The sequence below is a fragment of the Bos indicus x Bos taurus genome, chromosome 1, assembly GCF_003369695.1.
Source record: "Bos indicus x Bos taurus breed Angus x Brahman F1 hybrid chromosome 1, Bos_hybrid_MaternalHap_v2.0, whole genome shotgun sequence".
Lineage (NCBI taxonomy): Eukaryota > Metazoa > Chordata > Mammalia > Artiodactyla > Bovidae > Bos > Bos indicus x Bos taurus.
The window spans coordinates 79,380,515-79,402,146 of NC_040076.1; the positions used below are offsets into that span (position 1 = coordinate 79,380,515).

General features: G+C 40.5%; 1 protein-coding gene across 1 annotated transcript; it reads left to right on the forward strand.

Moving 5' to 3' along the window:
* Positions 1–2,952: 2,952 nt before the first annotated feature.
* On the forward strand, positions 2,953–4,522 carry SST (somatostatin). Its single transcript, XM_027538442.1, has 2 exons — positions 2,953–3,310; positions 4,154–4,522. The coding sequence occupies exons 1-2, from the start codon at positions 3,173–3,175 to the stop codon at positions 4,364–4,366; spliced, it is 351 nt and encodes a 116-aa protein (XP_027394243.1). The 5' UTR covers positions 2,953–3,172; the 3' UTR covers positions 4,367–4,522.
* The last annotated feature ends 17,110 nt before the right edge of the window (positions 4,523–21,632 follow it).

Sequence of the window (21,632 nt, forward strand, 5' to 3'; positions counted from 1 at the left end):
GATGCAAGAGCTAATTTTCCTTCTTATAGGTGGTGAAATGCCCACTGCATCTGGCTTCCCCCCTCATATTACATAAAAGACGGCTACTTTTCCAATATGAAGTTCTCAACTTGAGAAAGAAACAGCATGTTACAGTATGCTCTAGTTTGCCTCTTACTTTTCTAGACTCAAGCTTGTTGATGGTCAGGGCTGAAAAGACTCACAAAAATTGCCTAGCAGCCCTTCTGTTTTGCAAATGAGGAAACTAAGGGCCAGAGAAGAAGCCCACAGCTGGACAGCAGCAGAACCGGAACCCAGGTCTCTGGACTCCAAGTACAGTTACTCTCTTCCTTTCTGCATTGCCTAATAATGAACATCTGAGTGCTCACAGATTGTATTGTCTCTTATTAAAATGAGTTTTGCTTCTCATATTGACAGGTAGTCTCCCCCCTAATGTACATTTCATAGGGAAGTGAGAAATCAGATCCTGGCTGGAAAGTAGCACATGAAAGAGGCCTGGATGCTTCCCTCAAGGTAGTTGCATCCTGGCTGCAAACTGCTCAGCCAAGTGACTCTGGCATTTCTGAGTCAGGGGAGGAGGGAATCTGTTAGAGCCATCAACAGCCTCCCTCGACTTTGCCACTTCCTGCCTCTGTGCCTGTTTGCGAGGCACTTGTGCTCCCAGGGACTCAGTTTTCTCCTCTGTGAGATGGGGCTAGCATGCCCTGAAAAATGAGTGAGAAAGTACTTTGTGAACAACAGAAGGCTGAATAAGGATGAGAGGAATCATTTCTGGTGATCAAGGAAGTGGGGTCCTCAGTACAAACACAAACAGCCTCCCCCTCCCAGCCTTTGGAACCCGAGAGTGAGGCCTTTGGGAATTTGGCTGCAAAGAGCTCAGGTTGGGGAAGTTTCAAGTGTCTTTGTGCTAAATTAAGCTTTATGCAAAATTTGGTCATGAGTGGGGGGCTTAAGGAAGAATTTGCATCTCCTTTTGTCTTGGTTCTTCTTCTTTCTTAAGTGGCTTCTAGACTCTTGATAATTTAAGGATTATAAAACTAATCAAAACAAAAAGCCCAGAAGTCATCTTATCTACAGACTCAACACTTCAGCAAGGATATGAGAAAAGTAACCCAGACGTACTGATCCGAAAGATCATGAACATTTTTTATGAGAAAGTGCTAAGGAAAGAGGGAAAATGGTAAGAGGACCTTAAGAGAGGAAGAGATTAGAGTAATGTCTGACTCTTTGAGACTCCATGGACTGCAGCACGCCAGGCTTCCCTGTCTTTCAGTCTCTCCTGGAGTTTGCTCAAACTCATGTCCATTGAGTCAGTGATGCTAACCAATGATTTCATCCTCTGTGGCCCTCTTTTACTTTTACCTTCAATCTTTCCCAGCATCAGGGTCTTTTCCAATGAGTCAGCTCTTTGAATCAGGTAGCCAAAGTATTGGAGCTTCAGCTTCAGTATCAGTCCTTCCAATAAATATTCAGGGTTGTAAGAAGGCCAAAAACTGCATTCAAAAGCTTATCTCCTTTTGTGAGTGAGTTTTTAATGCCTCACTTGTGTGTGGACTTGTCTGGACTCACCAAGCCCTGGAAGCTTTGGCACTCCTTCTCTTAGCTTGCAGACACAAAAGGAAAAGCTGACAACTAATCAAGCCATTCGGTACACCTCCCAGTCCCTTCTGCCTCTTAACGCTGTCTTGGTCTAGTATAGAGAATACATATGTGATGCCTGGCTGGAGACAGGGTTAGTCATGTTCTCTGCTTCGCTTGGTTTCTGGAGAATCAGTAATTTTTTTCAGCTTTTATGAGCTTGGAGCTTATAAACTGTAAGTCTCATAAGAGCCTGCAGGGTTCATCTGGCCCTTCCCTGATAAGGAATTATTTCATGGAGGAAAAAAAAAAAAAGGAAAAAAGCTGCCAGAACTCTGATCAGGATAGCAGACATCTAACCAGACCACAGCTAGAATTAGACCAGCATTTCTCAAACTTTCTTTTTATTTGTGAGAGGAGTGGGAGAGTACTGTCAATGCTGTTTTGCACAGAAACATACAATAATGGTCACACATGTTCAGGAGGTTCCTGGACTTCTGTATGTCCAGACTGGGAGTCCCTGATCCAGAACTGCTACTACTAGTCAGGAACCTATTAGGAAACTCAAAGTTGAGTGAAAAGAACCCTGGCCTTGAAGTGTGGAGGACTGGTCCTGGCCCCAGCTGTGCACTATGTGAGTCAGAGTAATTCATTGCCCATTTCTAGGCTCAATGACTCAAACTCCGGGGTTTAGTAGATGGTTTCTGAGATTTCTTTCTAGTTCCAAGTTTCAAGGACAAAAATTAAATTAATTTTTCTTTTTTTCCTTTAGCATTTTTTGCAGGGGAGGGTAACAATGGAAAGGAAGGTAGACTAAAAGTGTTTCAGCTGCTGAGAAAGAGGGATGGTGGGTGAACTTAAGGTACTTTCTTCTCCATTATAAGAAGTGAAGTTCTTTCAGAGCCTCATGACTTCTTATCTACAAGACTTTTCACAGAGATAATGGAGAAAGATGATTCAATCTTTCTGAAATCCACATTCCATTTTCAAATCTGTTCTTAGAGGAATGCTCTGACATGCATTGTCACAAGGAATGCTCGTGACAGTCTCCACTTGTTACACTCTCATACTTTTGCATTTGCCTCTCCTAAAATGTTTGAGTATGATGCTGGATAGAGTGGTCTGGTATATTTATGGGCATGCAGCTAGGTGTGCTGGCTCATTTGCTTCTGCAGAGGCTGAGTGTTTGAGTGTGTGTCATTGAATGTGCACATGTATGAGTGAGACTATGGAATGTGTATGTGCATAGCACTGAGTGAATATAAAAAATTGTGTAGATGGAGTGACATATGTGGCATTGCGTGGGCCTGTGCATGTACAGGATTTATTTTTTTTTAATAAGCTACTTTTGATTGTGCAGCCTCCTCTCACTTCTGTGATTGATTTCACGAGGGTAATGGTGCGTAAAACCGCTGGTGAGATCTGGGGGCGCCTCCTCGTCTGACGTCAGAGAGAGAGTTTAAAAAGGGGGAGACGGAGGAGAGCACACAAGCTGCTTTAGGAGAGGCAAGGTTCGAGCCGTCGCTGCTGCCTGCGATCAGCTCCTAGAGTTTGACCAACCGCACTCTAGCTCGGCTTCGCCGCCGCCGCCGAGATGCTGTCCTGCCGCCTCCAGTGCGCGCTGGCCGCGCTCTCCATCGTCCTGGCTCTTGGCGGTGTCACCGGCGCGCCCTCGGATCCCCGGCTCCGTCAGTTTCTGCAGAAATCCCTGGCTGCTGCTGCTGGCAAGCAGGTAAGGAGACTCCCTTGACGTCTTCTTTCCCCTCACCCGAATCCCCTAACTTTCCCTCGCCTTGCCCCTGCTCCCTTGGGTGAATTTGAGGTGCTCCCACAGTGCCGGTGCCTTTTTGGGTCCCTTAGCCACCAAAGCTCTCGGGAAAACTTTCAAAGTCCAGAATACCTTTTTACCTTTTTTTTTTTTTTTCTTTCCCGATCAGCGCAGTAGGTCACAGTTCAGGTGAGTTCTGTGGCATTCAAGACAATTCCAAGACCTTGGTTAACTGAGCTCGAAGGGATAATGGCATCTCTCCCGGGTACTGACCGCGGGAGGTGCTGACCCAGGTGCTGAAAGCGCGGACCTCTGAAGCGGCTAGGCAGTACCTCCCTCCCATGAAGCGGGACTAGGGGCTAAAGGACACTGTACAGCCAGAACACAACATGTTTACGGTTGTGAAAGGTCTCATTCCCTAAAAGGTGGCTTAGTAAAAACGGTAAGAACAATTCTAGTTTGTAGCTCATGATGTGGACATTGAGCTAATCTATTGGCTTATGTTTCACCTTTGCAAAACTAACAATCTATTTCCTTCTTTCTGTGTGTTTTAAACCTACAGAAGCAGAAAACTTGCAGAAACATTTGAGTTTTTAAAGCTTCTTTGTGTAATTTTGTGGCTGTAGCAACAGCCCTTGTTTTTTTACATCCTTAACTGATTTTAAGTGTTACAAAAAGTCCACAGCTGGGAAAATTGGGGTTTGGTTGTGGTTAAACCTGTATTTCAAGCCAAGCTCTTCTGGTTTTTCTTCTTCACCATCCTCATTTTCATCCTCTTTCCTTCTGTCTTCCTTCCACCCCATGCAGGAACTGGCCAAGTACTTCTTGGCAGAGCTGCTGTCTGAACCCAACCAGACAGAGAATGATGCCCTGGAGCCTGAAGATTTGTCCCAGGCTGCTGAGCAGGATGAAATGAGGCTGGAGCTGCAGAGATCTGCTAACTCAAACCCGGCCATGGCACCCCGAGAACGCAAAGCTGGCTGCAAGAATTTCTTCTGGAAGACTTTCACATCCTGTTAACTTTATTAATGATTGTTGCCCATATAAGACCTCTGATTCCTCTTCTCCAAACCCCTTCTCACCTCCCTAATCCCTCCAATCCTCAATAAGACCCTCATGTTAGAAATTGAAGACTGTAAATACAAAATAAAATTATGGTGAAATTATGAAAAATAAGATTTTGGTTTCTTATTGACTTAAATATTTCTGTTCAATGATATATGACTTAATTTGTGATTTCAGTCAAGTTATTTAATATACATGCTCCAAATCTCACAGATACAGTGTTTAAAATTCCCTGTGGTAATAAAGATTATGTTTTAGTTGGTAACTCTGATAATTTGGGTTATTTAAAACATAAATGATTTCAAATAATTTTATGAATTCTAATTTTAATCCAATGATAATTATTGGGAGCAGCTGCCACAAACATGTATTACATTTTACATACACTTAAAATTATATGTAGAAATGAGTATTAGTATTAATGGGTAGGCAGGCTGAAATATCCAACTAACCACCATGCTGATGTGTAAAACAAATAATATATTAAAATTGAAAGGGAAAAATCACTTAGAAGTTGGAGGAAAGAAGCTGGTTTAGATAGCTAAAATAAAGTTCTGAGCTTTTAAAATGTATTTATAATTTATGAACATTTATCCAGAGAAAAACATTGCTTTAAAATCTTCTTCGACAATCCTCTTTGTAACTGAACAAGGTTAAATGGCTGCTTCTGTTTTAAAAGTAAGCTCCTAATTTTTTCCTCAAGGGAAATATTAGTTTAATTATAAGATTCCAACATGAGAGCTATGGGTTACAAGAAACACATGTGCTGGGTCACCTCAGTGACTGTCACACTCTTAAAGGTATTGAAGTACAATATCATAATCACAGAATAAGAGGAGAGATCTCAGATCTTCTTTTGATTTTATGAAAGTGAAAGTCAAATAAAAATGCAAATAATAAAAATATTCCATATATGCTAGCTATTATTATCAGCACTATAATAACAAACTAAGCGGGTCTTGCCAGGTGGCATAATAGCAAGGAATCTGCCTGCCAGTGCAGGAGATGCAGGTTTGATCTCTGGGTTGGGAAGATCCCCTGGAGGAGGAAATGACAACTCACTCCAGTATTCTTGCTTGGGAAATCCTATGGACAGGGGAGCCTGGTGGCCTACAGTTCATGGGGTCACAAGTATTCGGACACGACTGAGCAACTGAGCACACAACATACTAAGTGGTATTGCTCAAGACAGATAAAAACATTGCTAATTTAACTCACAGAGACCTTAAAAAGGTGTCCCTTTGAGGAAGTGTGTTTTAACTATCAACTGTATTTCAAAATAACTGCTAAAATAAGAAACTAAATATAAACACATAAAGTGTGATAGTTGCTCAGTCACATCCTACTCTTTGCAACCCATGGACTGTAGTTTGCCTGGCTCCTCTATCCATGGAATTATCTTGGCAAGAATACTGGAGTGGATAGCCATTCCCATCTCCAGGGGATCTTCCCTACCTAGGGACTGAACTTGGGTCTCTTGCATTGCAGGCAGTTTATTTACCGAAGCTCAATAAACACATAAAATCAATATAAGTCTCTGGAGTACAAACTTACTAGTGGGAGCATATACATATCTAAGAGGAATTTCTTATTTTATAGAAAATATTTATGTTAGATAATACACGTTTTTAATGTATTAATGAACATGACTTAGTGGATGTTAATTCCTAAACAGCTGATCAAACAAGAGAAATCTAATCTAACTAGTCTCTGTGAAAACAGAACATCCTTTCAGGTACTGGTGTACCTTTTATTTATAAGACCTTGAGGAGGGAATTAAGGTGTCCACTTAGAGGGGAGTCTGTCTGTGTTAAATACATTATGTACGTTTGGTTACCAATCAACTCAGTTCAGTTGCTCAGTCATGTTCGACTCTTTGTGACCCCATGGACTGCAGTATGCCAGGCTTCCCTGTCCATCACCAACTCCCAGAGCTTACTCAAACTCATGTCCATCATGTCAGTGATGCCATCCAATAATCTCATCCTCTGTTGTCCCCTTCTCCTCCTGCCTTCAACTTTTCCCAGCATCACGGTCTTTTTCAATGAGTCAGTTCTTCACATCAGGTGGCCAAAGTATTGAAATTTCAGCTTCAGCATCAGTCTTTCCAATGAATATTCAGGACTGATTTCCTTTAGGATTGATTGGGTCTCCTTGCAGTCCAAGAGATTCTCAAGAATCTTCTCCAACACCACAGTTCAAAAGCATTAATTCTTTGGCACTCAGCTTTCTTTATAGCCCAACTCTCATATTCATACATGACTACTGGAAAAACCATAGCTTTGACTAAATGAACCTTTGTTGGCAAAGTAATGTCTCTGCTTTTGAATATGCTGTCTAGGTTGGTCATAACTTTTCTTACAAGGAGCAAGTGTCTTTTAATTTCATGGCTGCAGTCACCATCTCCAGTGATTTTAGAGTCCAAGAAGATAAAGTCTCTCACTCTTTCCACTGTTACCCCATCTATTTGCTACGAAGTGATGAGACCAGATGCCATGATATTAGTTTTCTGAAGGTTGAGTTTTAAGCCAGCTTTTTCACTCTCCTCTTTCACCTTCATCAAGAGGCTCTTTAGTTCTTCTTCGCTTTCTGCCATAAGTGTGGTGTCATCTGCATATCTGAAGTTATTGATATTTCTCCCGGCAATCTTGATTCCAGCTTGTGCTTCATCCAGCCTGGCATTTCATATGTACTCTGCATATAAGTTAAATAAGCAGGGTGACAACATACAGCCTTGACATACTCCTTTCCCAATTTGGAACCAGTCTGTTGTTCCATGTCCAGTTCTAACTGTTGCTTCTTGACCTACATACAGATTTCTCAGGAGGCAGTTCAGGTGGTCTGGTATTCCCATCTCTTTCAGAATTTTCCACAGTTTGTTGTGATCCACACAAAGGCTTTGGCATAGTCAATAAAACAGAAGTAGATGCTTTTCTCAAACTCTCTTCCTTTTCCAATGATCCAATAGATGTTGGCAATTTGATCTCTGGTTCTTCTGCCTTTTCTAAATCCAGCTTGAACGTCTGGAAGTTCACGGTTCACAACTCAGTAGAGTGATATAATCACATTACTATGATTAAAGCCCAGAAGAGAACACAATTTAAGTGTTTTTTGAGCAGTGCATAGATTCTATGAGTGCCAGGAGATTCTAAGTTTTTAGTATCATCTTTAGTTGTCCGTTCCCAACAATAGTATGGAAATAATTGGCAGTAATTATATAGCTATGTGCCCACATATCTCTATTTATTCTTTATTTAAAGATTAAATTGAATGAACATTTAATCAGAGTTAGGTCTCTTTCAGTCTCAGTTTTGTCACCTGCAAAAGCAGAAAGTCATAGGTACTTCCCTGGTGTTCTAGTGATTGAGAATCCATCTTGCAGTGTGGAAGGCATGGATTTGATCCCTGGGTTGGGAACTAGGATCCCATATTCCCTGAAACAACTGGGCCAGTGTGCTGCAGCTAGAGTCCATACATTGCAATGAAAGATCTCACATGACACAATGAAGACTCCACATGCCACAGCCAAGCAAATAAACAAATTCTTTTTTTTTTTTTTTAAGTAGGAGGTCATACTGGCAAAGGTACTCATACCCTTTCCAGATGTGCCTGCCTTTTTGCGCTTTGATATTGACAAAAGAGTTAAGGGAGTACTGATTTTTTGTCATTTGAATCAAGATATGGAGCATAGTTTGTTTGTTTGTTTAATATATAGAAGGCTTTACATTTTACTTCCCACTTAGTTCATTTGTGTTCCTCTTAAGTTTTATTCACTGGAAAGGTCTAATATTCTAGACTGTTTATCATCTAACCACAATGAATCATTCAGATTATATTTTTCTTCCTCTTAACACAGCCACAGGCTTCAGCAGTCCTAAACTATCTACTATTTCTTTTAATGGGAGAGCTTGGGCAAGGTGCTCTTGTTTTCTGGGCCTCAAGTTTCCCCATTTGAAAACACAAATACTAATAAAACCAATCCCTTAGAGTCATGAGGATTCAGCAAGACTGTGTTTTTATAGGTCTTAGCATGTAGTAAATGCTTGGTAAGTTAGATGTCACATTGGGTGTTATTTTTATTATCACATGTGCTGTGTTTTCTAGCCTCTCTTCCTTTGCTTTTGCTATTTCCTGTCATTTTTGCAGGCCTGAATTTAAGCCAGCCTTTAAGATTTGTTTTATATGCTTCTTGTTCCATAAAAGTCTTGCTTTGAGCCCTCAATTGGGATATTTCCCTTCTCTATTAATCTGCATATCTTCCAAGGTGCTTACATATCACTTTAACGCATTGGTTATATTAATAGTTACATGAGTATATGTTAGAAAGCATTTGTGTATGACCATCCAATGACTAAATATATGTCAGATACGTATGTAAGGTGAAAGCAGTACCTCAGGCATTGCACACAGCAGGTTCTTAGCGTTCACTGAAGAATAAATGAGTGATCCAGGAGCTTGTCTCCTGTGAAACAAATCTCTATTACTAGGCAATGAAAGTTTTTCTCAAGAATGGCACAGGAAAATGGCATTCATGGTTACTCTTTATGATGCTGGTGTGACTCCAGAAAGACACAGCACATGGTTATAATTGTGATAACCACTGAAGTATGTGACTCGCAGACTCACTCATTTTGCATGCTGAAATTAGTCCAGTTTTCTTTAACCATTTTACAGAGTTCCTCAAATAGGGTCTGCTTAACTGTCCACCAGCTATGGGCTCACAGTTATAGAGAATCAGATTCATTAGCACTTTTATAACATTCGCTTATTTTAGGATCATGCAAATTCACACTTGGTCCTAATACAGGACCAGTTTTTTGGCCTTGACTCAAACTGTTCTCCAATATAGAGATAATTATGTTTTATGATGATATAAAAATATACCTTTAATTCTGAATAGTAGACATAAGAAGAGCCCCGAGATCATCTTTCTCAGCACTCATTTTACTGGAGGCTGACATATGGAGATACTGCCCGGGATATGCAGTAAGTTGATGTAGAGTCTGAACAAAGCCAAAGTTCCCCCTCTTATACCTCAGGGTTATTTTGATGATTTTCCTACACTGTCCCTCAAGGAATCTGACCTTCTAAATAATTGTTATGTTCCATTAATTGTTGTGTTCCATTAGTTGATTTTGTCCCTGGAACTTCTTCACCTTCCCCCAAACAACTGGTCTGCATCTGAGAAAAAGTGAGACAGTTGATACAAAATAGCTTCCCATAGTTATAGAAAAAATGTTAGGAAGAAATGGAAAAGATATGGATGAAGAAAAAGGAAATTCATGGGAGACAATCTTTGACTAAATTAGACCCAAGAAGCAAAGACAGACAGACCCAAGAAGCAAAGGACTTAGACAGACTAAGTCCTTCCCTAGCAGGTGGTAGATGGAATCATAGCCAGGAGACAAGGCTGTGCCTAGGAAGGTGGTCTTCAAAGACGTTATGATACACATCCATGGGACCCAGGAGGAGACACCTCAGTGACCTCCTCTGCTTCTGCAGTAAGTGAGAATGAGTGCCTTAATTCCAGGTGTTCAGTTTCTTGTTACCTAGAATGTGCCTCAGGGTCAAGGACTTGCTGGACACTGGGAAAAAAGTTTGTATGGTATGCTTTCAGGGAACCGAGTCTAAGAGATAAGACATATTCCTTATAAATGAGCAAATGCTATAATGGAGGTTTGTCGAGACTGTTGGGGTTCCCTGGTGGCTCAGACAGTAAAGAATCTGCCTGCAATGTAGGAGACCCAAATTCGATCCCTAGGTCAGGAAGATTCCCTTGGAGAAGGAAATGGCAACCCACTGCAGTATTCTTGCTTGGAGAATCCCAGGGACCGAGGAGCATGCCCCGAGGAGCATGCAGTCCATGGTGCTGCAAAGAGCTGGACACGACTGAGCATGCAAAAACCATCTAGAGTGTTAGGGGTAAAACGAGGCTCCAGTAGCTTCCTCACTTTTTTCTCTATAAATTATTCTCCTCATTAGTTTTAAATTATGGTTTGAAAGTCAAAGTGATTCTACCCTTGGTGGATGAATAAATTATAGGTATATAATGATATAATACACACTTTTGCAATATAATCTAGGTAAGCTTGAAAAGTGTTTATATTCCTTTTATATATGAAGAGCCTGAGGAAAAGAGAGATTATATAGCTTGTCCAAGATGTCAGTAACTGGTGAGTGATGGAGCTGGAAATAGGTGTCTGATTTCCAATCCAGGGCACTTTCCAGAGTATTTTAGGGGAAAGAGGTGAATTAAAGGGAACTTGTAACTTGCTGGGAAAATTAAGAGCAGATCAGCTTCAGATCATCTTAATTTGCCCTTCTACACACACACAAATGGGCATTACTGCTCTATTATTGTCAGAGGAAAAATGGATTTAGGCTCTGGGATTGGGGTTTCATTCTGTTACTTCATTAGGAGCACTATTTCCAAGGAACTCCCTGTAATCTGTTTTTCCACACATTCCATATCATAGTCTTAGTCTTGCTAAAGGAATGAATAAACAAACAAATAAAATTAATAGCTCTAGGCTTTAAGCACATCTTTTTCCCACTCAGTGTCACACACACAAGTTTTAGTACTACCCGGGCTGTGGGCATTTTTTGCTTGAAGTAATTACAAATCCATCAGTCCTTCTTTAGTTTACAGGTCATGACATCTGCCTCACTTAACCCTGGGTAGTGACTGTATATTCTTTCCTCTGGCCTTGCAGGTATATCCTGTGAAAAGCTGGCCTGAAGTTGGGATGTAGAGACCTGAAAATTTTCATTGAGACTTATAAATGAGACAAGCTGTTACTAAGTAGCCTTTTATACCACTGAAGCTGATACATCCCTCAAGGTCTCAGATAAATATTCTAGGTCATGTGGGTGGCCACCTCATTCCTATTAGCTTCACATGTCTCTGGAATATGGCCCATTAAGATGGTGAAATTGTTATCTAGAGATTAAATAGTTCATTAAAATTAATAATATTTCAAGAAATTCAAGCTTTTAAAATAAGGTTCAAATAGTTAAGAAAGATAATGTGTTCCCAGTTAATGGGTGTTTAATTCTATCTTTCCTGTATAAAAAATGTGTAAAAGTACATTTTCATTTCCAATGCTACATTGAGGTCAAATGGCACACTCTATGAAAAAAACATTAAGCTACCCTAGAATTGCTATCCCCTGGTAAGGATTTATTTGACTACAAAAGGCATATTATGAGACTCAAGATTTATGAATTTAACTAGGACTTTCTTCCTAGATCTTTCTTCTTCATTTTTCCGTCTACAATCTCCCCAAACACAAGGATGAAAGGTGATGATTTTACCAAACTAACCACCAACATCTTCATCATTCTCATTTTTATTTGTTATTATACATGTGTTAGCATGATGGACTCATAAGAAAGAGAACTCAAGTTCTATAGCCTTCGAGAAATCTTCTGGAATCTCCTGACTCTCATGCTCTTTTTCTTATATGATTTATGAAAACACTTATTCATGGCTCTCCTATTGTAGATGGTTTCAATGGACAGATTTCTGGTGTTGCTTCTGCCTTCTTCTTCCTCCTCTTCTCAGTTCTTCTCTAACACTCATTCTTCTCTTGGAGAGCAGCACCCCGAGTTACTTTTTGTAATCCACCTTCTGTGCATGCTCAGCCATGTGGAAATGGGAATGACTCCACTTCTAGTCCAGGATGGAGACTAGAATGGATTAAGCCATTCACAATATATCGTCCCCTGATTGTAGCGATGGGTTGATGACTTGGGCACATGACCAATCACAGTGAAACTTAAAACTGTTTGAGGGATCATCTGGGATAAGACATTCTGATGCATACTACATTTTGAGAATCATTATTATGTGACAATAAAGGAAAAAGCTTGGGTGGTAACAGGAAAGTCACCATGGTGAATAAGATGTTTAATTTTCAAATTTTTATGTTTCATACCAAAAGATTTCTCAAATAAATTCACAAATAAAGTAGAAGTCTCCTTTGATCTCATCATCAGGTATGCTCTTATTCCTCTCTCTTCTGTTAGAGCCAAGCACTCTTATGAATTTAATGTGTTTTCTTCCTGTCCAGGATTTTATACTTTTACTATATATGCATGTGTATGCTCAGTTGCTCAGTCATGTCCAACTCTTTGGGGCCCCATGGACTATAGCCCGCCAGCCTCCTCTGTTCATGGGGTTATCCAGGCAAGACTACTAGAGTGGGCTGCAATTTCCATGATCATAAATAATACATTGTATTGCTTTGTACTTTAACAGTCTTTATACATTGTAGCTTAGTTATAATCTTTAGTTACAATCTTAGTTATAATCTTTCATATGTTTCAGTCATTTTAACTTCTGCATAATATTTCATTATACAAATATATCCAAATTATTTATGTGTTTCTCTATTGATAAACATTTGATTTTTTTCAAATTTGTTTGGGAGAGAAGCTGTTGATGTCTTTAGAACTTCCTCAGTACTATGAGACTGAATGATCTGTCTTTACCAAAGAAGAAATCTAAAATCAAAATAATTCTGCTGGTCTCATAGTCCCTTTCTGTCAGCCAAAAGAGTTCCTTCCATGTTTCAAGGTAACTTTTGCACTGTAGCTTGTACACTTGAAAATCCATATAATTAAGCCCATCTACTTATTGCCTCTCTGTCCTTATTCATCTCATCAAGATTTGGCCTCACTAAAATTGCTTCTTTGGAAATGGTCTATAAAGAGAATACTCTGAATCTCAGCAGGTATTTCTAAATTCCCTTTATCCCAGCTAGCATAAATTCCCATCATGTGGTTCTAAGGGAGACTGGGAGCTGAACCAATCAGACACTGGATTGAAAAACTGAAACGTGCTATTTCAATCTCTATCCGGAAGGAGCTGAATCAAGACTAACCTGGGGGCTAAGTAATATTTCATTGTATATATGTACCACCTTTTCTTTATCCCATATTGCATAGCACAGTGGAGAAGGAAATGGCACCTCACTCCAGTACTCTTGCCTCGAAAATCCCCAGGATGGAGGAGCCTGGTAGGCTGTAGTCCATGGGTTGTGAAGAGTCGGACACGACCAAGTGACTTCACTTTCACTTTTCACTTTCATGAATTGGAGAAGGAAATGGCAACCCACTCCAGTGTTCTTGCCTGGAGAATCCGAGGGACAAGGGATCCTGGTGGGCTGCCGTCTACGGGGTCGCACAGAGTCGGACACGACTGAAGCAACTTAGCAGCAGCAGCAGCATAGCACAGGGAACTCTACCTAAGGCTCTGTGGTGACCTGAATGAGAAGGAATTTCAAAAAGGGGGTATGGATGATTCATTTTGCTGTACAGTAGAAACTAACACAACATTGTAAAGCAACTATACGCTAATAAAATTAATTTTTAAAAAATTCAAAAAAATAAAGACAATCAGGAAAAAAAAAGACTAACCTGGGGGTTAACTGGCAAGGGCTTTATCTGCCTGGGTGGATCAACTCACAAAGAAAATCAATTGTTCATTGGGGCCAGGCCAGGGGCCATTACAGCCTAAAGCTGTTTAACCTCTATAAGCCTCTTTAGGAATCTGGTAAATTTGTATTTGGCGAATTTCATTACTGTAACAGTTCTGTCCAGCTCCCCCACTCAGAGGTTCGCCAATACCCTTCTGATCCAGGCCTGAGCAACATATGGTTGGACCTAAGAGAAAGAATCATAGTATTTCCTGGCTATCCGCTAACCCATGGCTCAGAACTTGAACCTGTCCGTGATACTGTGTTCTAATCCCCTATTCGATTCCTATACTTGCTCTACCATATCCTTATCCAGGTATCTGTCACCCAGACTTAAATTTCTCTAGTGGTGGAGGACTCATTCCCTCCTGAGGTACTTTGCAGCTAGACAAAGTTTAATCACTCCTTCAGGGGAAGTCCTCCAAATATTTGCAAAGAGCACCCATGCTTTGGCCCCTGACTGCCCCTACATGTTCTCTTCTTCCTCCTAGCCATCCCCAATTCTATTATTTTGCAAATGACACATATTTCAATGCTTTCACCCATTTTTGCATGCCATTGAGTATGTGTTCTATCTTTTGTTTTTGTCTCCTAAGAATTAAAAAAAAAAAAAAGATATTCTAAAGGTTCAAGAAAGAAAGATTTCTAAGAAAAGGGTTATATCTACCAACTTTTCTTTTTTGGTGGACTCTGCCTCATGGTACCTTGGCTATATTGATTACATGTTAGTTGAAAGCTGATTTGTACTGGCTTTTTAATTTTGTTACTGTCACCAAATCATGGGAAAATATTTTCTCAAATACGGAGAACTCCTTTTTTGATATAGATGGCAAAGGTGAGGATTAGGTAGGAAAAGTATTGTATTCAGTGCTACATTCAGGGTAAAACTTAGCTCTCATTACTTTTTTACCAGTGCTCTCTATATCATCTTCCCCAAGACACTTGTAGGTATCAACTGGACATAAGTTGCTGTTGTTGTGACTCCATGGAGCACGCCAGGCTCCTGTCCTCCACTGTCTCCTGGAGTTTGTTCAAATTCATGTCCATTGAGTTGGTGGTGCTATCTAACCATCACATAAGTTAATGGTAGAATTTAAGACAATATGGTGCTTGGGGAGGTAAGAGTTAGGAAGTGGTGCTTAGGAAGGTTGTGTGGTCAATTTCTGCTAACCTAAGACACAATGAGTAGAGCTGGGCAACTGGATTTCCCAATTCTAGCTGGGCTTAGTTTTAAAACAAGTGCAGTGTCATGCAGTCTTCAAGAAGGACTGGTGAATAACATTTTCTTTCTATTTAGTTACACGAAGTACTGTTGAGTGCTGAGGCACCAACCAGATGCTATGAGTATTCAGAGACTCAGACCTTGACCTTGAGGAGCCCAGTACAGGGTGGAAGGTTGACAAGCTCAAGGGTGAGTGTAGGAAGTTCTACAGGTAAGGTGTGAAGCAGTTGTTGCCTGAGAGCAGCCAAGAGAAAAATGTTCCCATGCAGGGAAACTGGAAGAGCTGAGCTTTTACAGTTGGTGGAGAGCTGATGCGTGTGACTGTTACTCCATACTGAGGGGACAAAGGCAAACATACAGAGTGGGAAAATGCAGGGAGCATTTCAAGAACGATGAATCAGTTTTTTTTTTTAGACACTAGAAAATTATTTATTTATTTGCTGAGTGGGGTCTTAGTTGTGGCACATGGGATCTTTCAGTGTGGCACAGAGACTGCACTCTATGGTTGCAGTGTGAGGGCTTAATTGCTCTGCTCTGAGGCATGTGGGATCTTAGTTCCCCAACCAGGAATTGAACATGCATCCCCTACATTGTAAGGCAGATTCTTAACTACTGGACCACCAGAGAAGTCCCAAGAATGATGGATCAGCTTTGAGGTGTATTACTCTGATTTAGATTTTCCTTGGCCCTCAAACAACAGTTTGAGCTGTTGCTTGTTCATAGTTAATGCAGAGTCAAATCTTTCCCTGAGATGGATGGGGGAAGAACGAATCTCTTTTGAGATGGGATGTGAATATTTTTCATTGTCTTTCAGAAACTAAAATGTATTTGCAGGAGTCAAAACAAAGAGGTTTTGCTATACTCTGCAGCCCCAGAACAAAAACAAAATGTTAAAATAGGTGGTCAAAATATTTTTTGACAATTCAACCTTAAAGTGACTTTAAATAAGAGATGGAGAGCCATTTTGAAGGTTGATCCATTATCATATAGCCTTCTGTTTCTCTAAATTGGTAGCAACTTCAGTATCTGGTTTTCCTCTTGTGTTTGTCTTAATTTTTGTGGGAAGCTTATAACTTGATAATATCAATAATACATTTATATTCAGGACAAAGCATTAATCAGAATTTTAGGACAGAGGGAATCATCTAGTGATTAGAGAATAAGACCTTTGTTTTATACATGAAGATTATTGCTTTCTTTAAAAATTGCATCTAATGATGTGTTGCCCTTAATAGTTTTCTGAGCACTTCTATAAGTATCAACTCATTCACTCAAGATAAATGTACTAAGTGTCTCCTGTGTGTGAAGCTCTCCTCTAGCGCTGGAACAGTAATTATGGCCTCATCTCTGCCCTGAAGGAGCTCATAGTCTTCTGGGAAAATCTGTCTTGTAAACAAAGTCATGATTAAGTATGATAGCAAATGCAGTTGCAGTTCATAGGCAGGAGTAAGTGAATGTGTGTGCAGAGGAGGCCATGCTTGAGCTAGGTCCTGAGGATGACTAGAAGATGAAAAGAGTTGAAGATAATTCAGTCAGAGGAAAAGCAGATACTAAGCACATTGACTTGTGACTCAGACTCATTTGTAGGCAAGTATAAGAAACCCATTTCATACTTGCTTGAATATGAACAGGAATGCATGATTGGGAACCATGGGCATGCCATAGACCCCAAGGGCAAGGTAATGTCAGGCCACATAACGGGGCTGAACAAGAACAGAAAAGGAATTCTCAGAACCATAGATGTCTAGTTTATAGCTCTCAGTTTACATTTTTGGTACTTGACTCTGCTTGGGTCCAGAATCTACTCCAGCCCTACCAATAAAACAAGATTGGGAAGATCAGGTAGTACAAGCATGGTGTTCAAAGCTCTCCACTATGGGTGAAATCTTCAAAGAAGGGAGCCTGAAAGCTGAAAGGATAATCCAAAAGTTATCTTCTATAAGTAGATTGGATGTTTTTCATAAGAACTGAGAATGGTGGTAGTGCCAAAGGGTGAAGTAGGAGTGGTGGTAGTGATGGTGTGTGTGTGTGTGTGTGTGTGTTTCTGCATGTATGTTAATGGAGGTACGGTAATAGATGAAATTGGAGGGTTAGCATGAAGGACATTGTGAAAGAGTTTTACTTTTGTTTTTCAGATAATTAGGGACTTTAAATACACTGAGAGTAAAATGATCAGAATTGTGTTTTGGGTAGTTAACTAAGATGGTGATGTGGAAAATAAATTGGAAAGGAATAAATCAGAAAAAGAGAAGGTAGGTTAGGGATAGTTGAAATAGTCTAGGTAAGAGACAAATAGAGCCTTAACTAGACAATGAGGGTGGGTAAAATGGGATGAAATGGAAAAAAAGACTTCAGGAGAAAGACATAATCGAATATTATAGCATATACAATGTGGCTGGGCATTTAGGTGGAAACTCTTGGTTTCTACTTTTTTTTTTAATTGAATAGTTGATTTACAATGTTTCAGGTGTACAGAAGAACGATTCATTTATATATATATATATGTATATTCTTTTTCGAGATTCTTTTCCATTATAGGTTATTATAAGATGTTGAATATAGTTTTCTGTGCTATACAGTAGGTCCCTGTCATTTAGTTTCCACTTCCTAAATGTAAGTGACAGAGTAGCATGGAGGGCCATTCTCCAAGACAATAGAGGAAGAGAAGGCTTAGGTGTATGGCAGTATGTTGACTCTAGGTACTGAGGACCACCAAAGGGGAATGATGAAGAGAGACGTTACCGGAGTGAGGTCTGGGCTGAAGATGAGATTTGGGAATAATAATTCATGGATGGTAATGAAGCTGAGGGGTGAAATTTTCCAGGAGTAGTATGCAGAGTCAATGGAGAAATGGAGGGAAGATGGAACCCTGAGGGGAGCCCCTAGTGGGAGGCAGTAGAAGAGAATAACATCAGAGAGGAGGTTGAATGGACTGGACCAGAAGAGAAAGGTGTGCTGGAAGCAAAGGATGAAGAAATTTTAAAAATGGGAAAGTTTTTAATTATCATTCTGTGCTGTAGGTCAGGTAGATATTATTTCCATTCATGGGGATAAAATGGAAATTTGGAGACTTAAATGATTCATTCAATAATATAGGATTGATTAGTGTCAAAGGTGACTAGAACTGGGGCGTTTTGACTTTCAGCCCTAGGATCTTTCAACTCAAGAACATGACCACAGTGCCTGGGAAAAGAAATGCTGGAGCACCACCCAGCTCTCCTGGGGAGAAGGGATGGGAGTTGGGGAAGTGATGGAATGGAAGAACAGGTCCTGTAGTTGCTGCCTTGTTGCATCCTTCAGAGACCAATTCAGAGCAGGTGGGTGGCCTGGTGCAAGCCTGGAGGCCAGCGTGGTCTTTAACTGAGGCAGTGATTTCAGCCAGGCTGGACTTCAGTTTCCTTCCCTATAGGATTGGAGAAACATTAAAATACAATCTCCCACCTCTAATTCTATGAGTCATTTTTTATGATACAGCTTATTGGATTTTTCCTCATTATGAGGGAACATATCCTTATAAACTTTTAATTCTGTTTCTATGTATGAGGGTGAGAGGGCTATGGGAGGCGGTGAGAAAGAACCACAGACATCTATCTCTATACACAGAGAGAATTCAGAATTTCAGTTTCTATAAAACCCTGGGTGAATATGATGGGGAGTATAGAAGAGTTAGGTGATGAAGAGGCAGAGACTGATGGAGTGTGAAGATTGAAAACAAGTCAACTAGAATGATAACAGTAAAAAAAAAAAAGAAAAGAAAAAACAAAAACTTAAAACCACACTAATTAAAAATAGCTGAAGCCCCAGAGATGCATTTAAAAACAATCATACTGGATTGTTCATATTAAGAACGATAAAGAAATGGCTATGCCAATTCACTTCGTATTTGGAGTGCCTTTAAAAAAATGGTAATAAACTGGTATTAGAAAAAAGCTTTTTTCCTCTTGCAAATTCTCCCCTGTTTCAGAAAGGAAAAAAAAAAAAAAACCCAGAAAACTCTCACATCATTTTCCTTGAGTCTTTGCATGCTGAAAGGAAAGTAAAATGAAATTAAATTCTCTTTAAATGTTTTCCTTCCAGGCTGTAAAGCTGCTGGCATCATTTATCCCAGCCCTGGCACTTATATAATCTGGGTGCCACGGGAGCTCTTGCAAGTCATTAAATAAAAAGAAGACATCAAATAATAGGAAAAGAAGGCAATTAAAATGCTGGACCCAATAAGATAGTCAGAAGACTTGATTTAAATACAAGTCCAAGACCCAGAATATTGGACATTCAGGAGTGAGAGGATTCAACTGGGAAGGATAAAGGGAGTTAAAAGAGTGCCTTTAGAAGTAGAAAGGGGGCCATGGCTCATTGATGTCCAGGTCATCTTTCTTTGTATAGAGTAAGAATGGACAAGTCAACCCATGAACTCTGGTATTTCTAAGACTCCCTGAAGCTTGGAAGGGAACTGGGTATTGGGCAGGGTGAATACAGAGGGTATAGATCTCTAATGTGCAGATTCATTGGGATGGGATCTGTTACATACGAGGAAGACATCTTAGTCCGGGACCTAAGACTTAGAGGTTTGCCTTCCTTTGTTTCTTTTCTGTCTGTCTCTGGGAATGAGCCCTGGGGTCTTGTGACTAAGGCTTTCTACTGGAAGGTGCACTAATTCAGACAAATGGCTCTGCAGGCCCCAAGATCCCAGATTGAGGCTTTTCCAGCCCAGATAGGGTCTGAAGTTACCCTGGGAAGCACAGGATTCCCAGACACATTTTCCAGAACGTCATCTACATGGCCCCAGCACTGAGATAGTGCACACTTATTTCAGAATCTCATGAAACCTCTGGAACCACCTGTCACTCTGGTATCTGCCCTTGGTTGATCCTGAGATATTGGCTCAAAACTGGGTGCAGGAGTGGAGGGTCCGGCATGTGTTACACCATGCTTGTTCTTTCCCATTTCCCACTCTTTCCAGGGAAGGGGCTGAAATTGTCAATGGACTTAGGATGGGCTTGAAAATCTAGCCAGAGTCTTCCAGGAAGGTCATAAACCCTTATAAAATGAAGGTGAGTGGCCCTAGTGCACAGACCTTCAGGGTACCACAGAGAGGATAACAGGTAGGATGGCAGAGGTCCCCTAGTGTCAGGAGGAAGTACTCTGCAAGTGGCAGACTTTATTTTTTTCTCCCTTCTCTGTTGATGAAACCAGTTCTGCCTAAGACTAACCTTTTTTCTTTTCTCAAACCTTGGGCTGATAATGGCTCAACAAACCAATATTCATGTCAATTGTTTTATGGCCAGGGATGACACATCTTGTGCCATCCTATCTCAAAAATGCACATTGTGGGAGAGGGGCCTGGTGAAACTCCCTCAGCCTTGAGGTGTTTATCTTATCTGATTAGAAGCTCACCAACAGACATAAAATGCCTTGCTAAAAACCAGCAAGGGACACTTTTTCTGTTCCCTTATGATGTCTACGTCAGAAGCTTTCCCTCTATCTGTTATACTTCAATAGAACTTTGCTACACAAAAGGCTCTAAGTAGCCAAGCCTCATCTCTGACCTCAGATCAAAATCCTCTCTTCCGGAGGTCACCAATTCCAGAGTAACACACGGCTCACAGCAGCAACCTTTTACCACCACCTGCTTGAGGTCATGGCTCAAGGAATGTGTTTGTCTGCCAACATGCCATTCTGGATCTCCATCTGAGTCTTACTCCTACTGGAATAACCTTTGGAGACATTACAAGAGATTGTGTCTGCAAACTTTCTGACCTTGAGTCACACTGCTGAGCCCTCAGGTTAATTTTACTTTGGGAGGTGTCAGATTCACCACTTTTTCTTGCTTCCTTGGATCCTCCACCCACTTCCATATCTGACAAAGTCAAGGGCACTTGTGATAGGTTGAATGAGGCCTCCTAAAGAGACCCACATCCTAACTCTTGGAATCTGTGAATGTTACCTCATATGGCAAAAGGGACTTTGCAGATGTGATTAAGGACCTTGAGATTGTAAGGTTATCCTGAATAGTCTGCGTGGACCCTAAATGTATTCACAAGCATCCTTATATAAGAGAGAGGCAGAGAACGATTTGAGACAGATTAAGGTAAGGAGCTAAGTAAGACACGAAGATGCTGGAGGAAGAAGGTTTAGCCAAGGAATGCAGCTCTAGAAACTGGAAAAGGCCAAGACCCAGATTCTCCCCTAGACCTTCTGAAAGGAGCACTCGCTTTCTGAGGTCTGGGCTCTGACCCAGTGAAATTGATCTTGGACTTCTCACCTCCAGAACTGTAAGAGAATAAATGCATGTTGTTTTAAAATTCTGAGTTTGTGATAATTTGGAACAGCAGATCTAGGAACAGGATAGACAGAAAAAAATTCTTTTTAGCCCTGGGAGTTAGGCATACAGCTTTGATTGTCTCGGTTTTTGTTCTATCATAACTTATGGCAGACACACAGTTCCTCTTTGCTTAAATACAGGCTAACATATTCCCTGACTTCCATACCAGCTTGACTTGGGATGAATTTCATTGTAATA

Bases quoted from the DNA above. Each gene is read 5' to 3' on its own strand.
- SST (XM_027538442.1), top strand. From the start codon at position 3,173: ATGCTGTCCTGCCGCCTCCAGTGCGCGCTGGCCGCGCTCTCCATCGTC. The intron at 3,311-4,153 runs GTAAGGAGACTC...CACCCCATGCAG, and splicing joins CTGCTGCTGCTGGCAAGCAG to GAACTGGCCAAGTACTTCTT.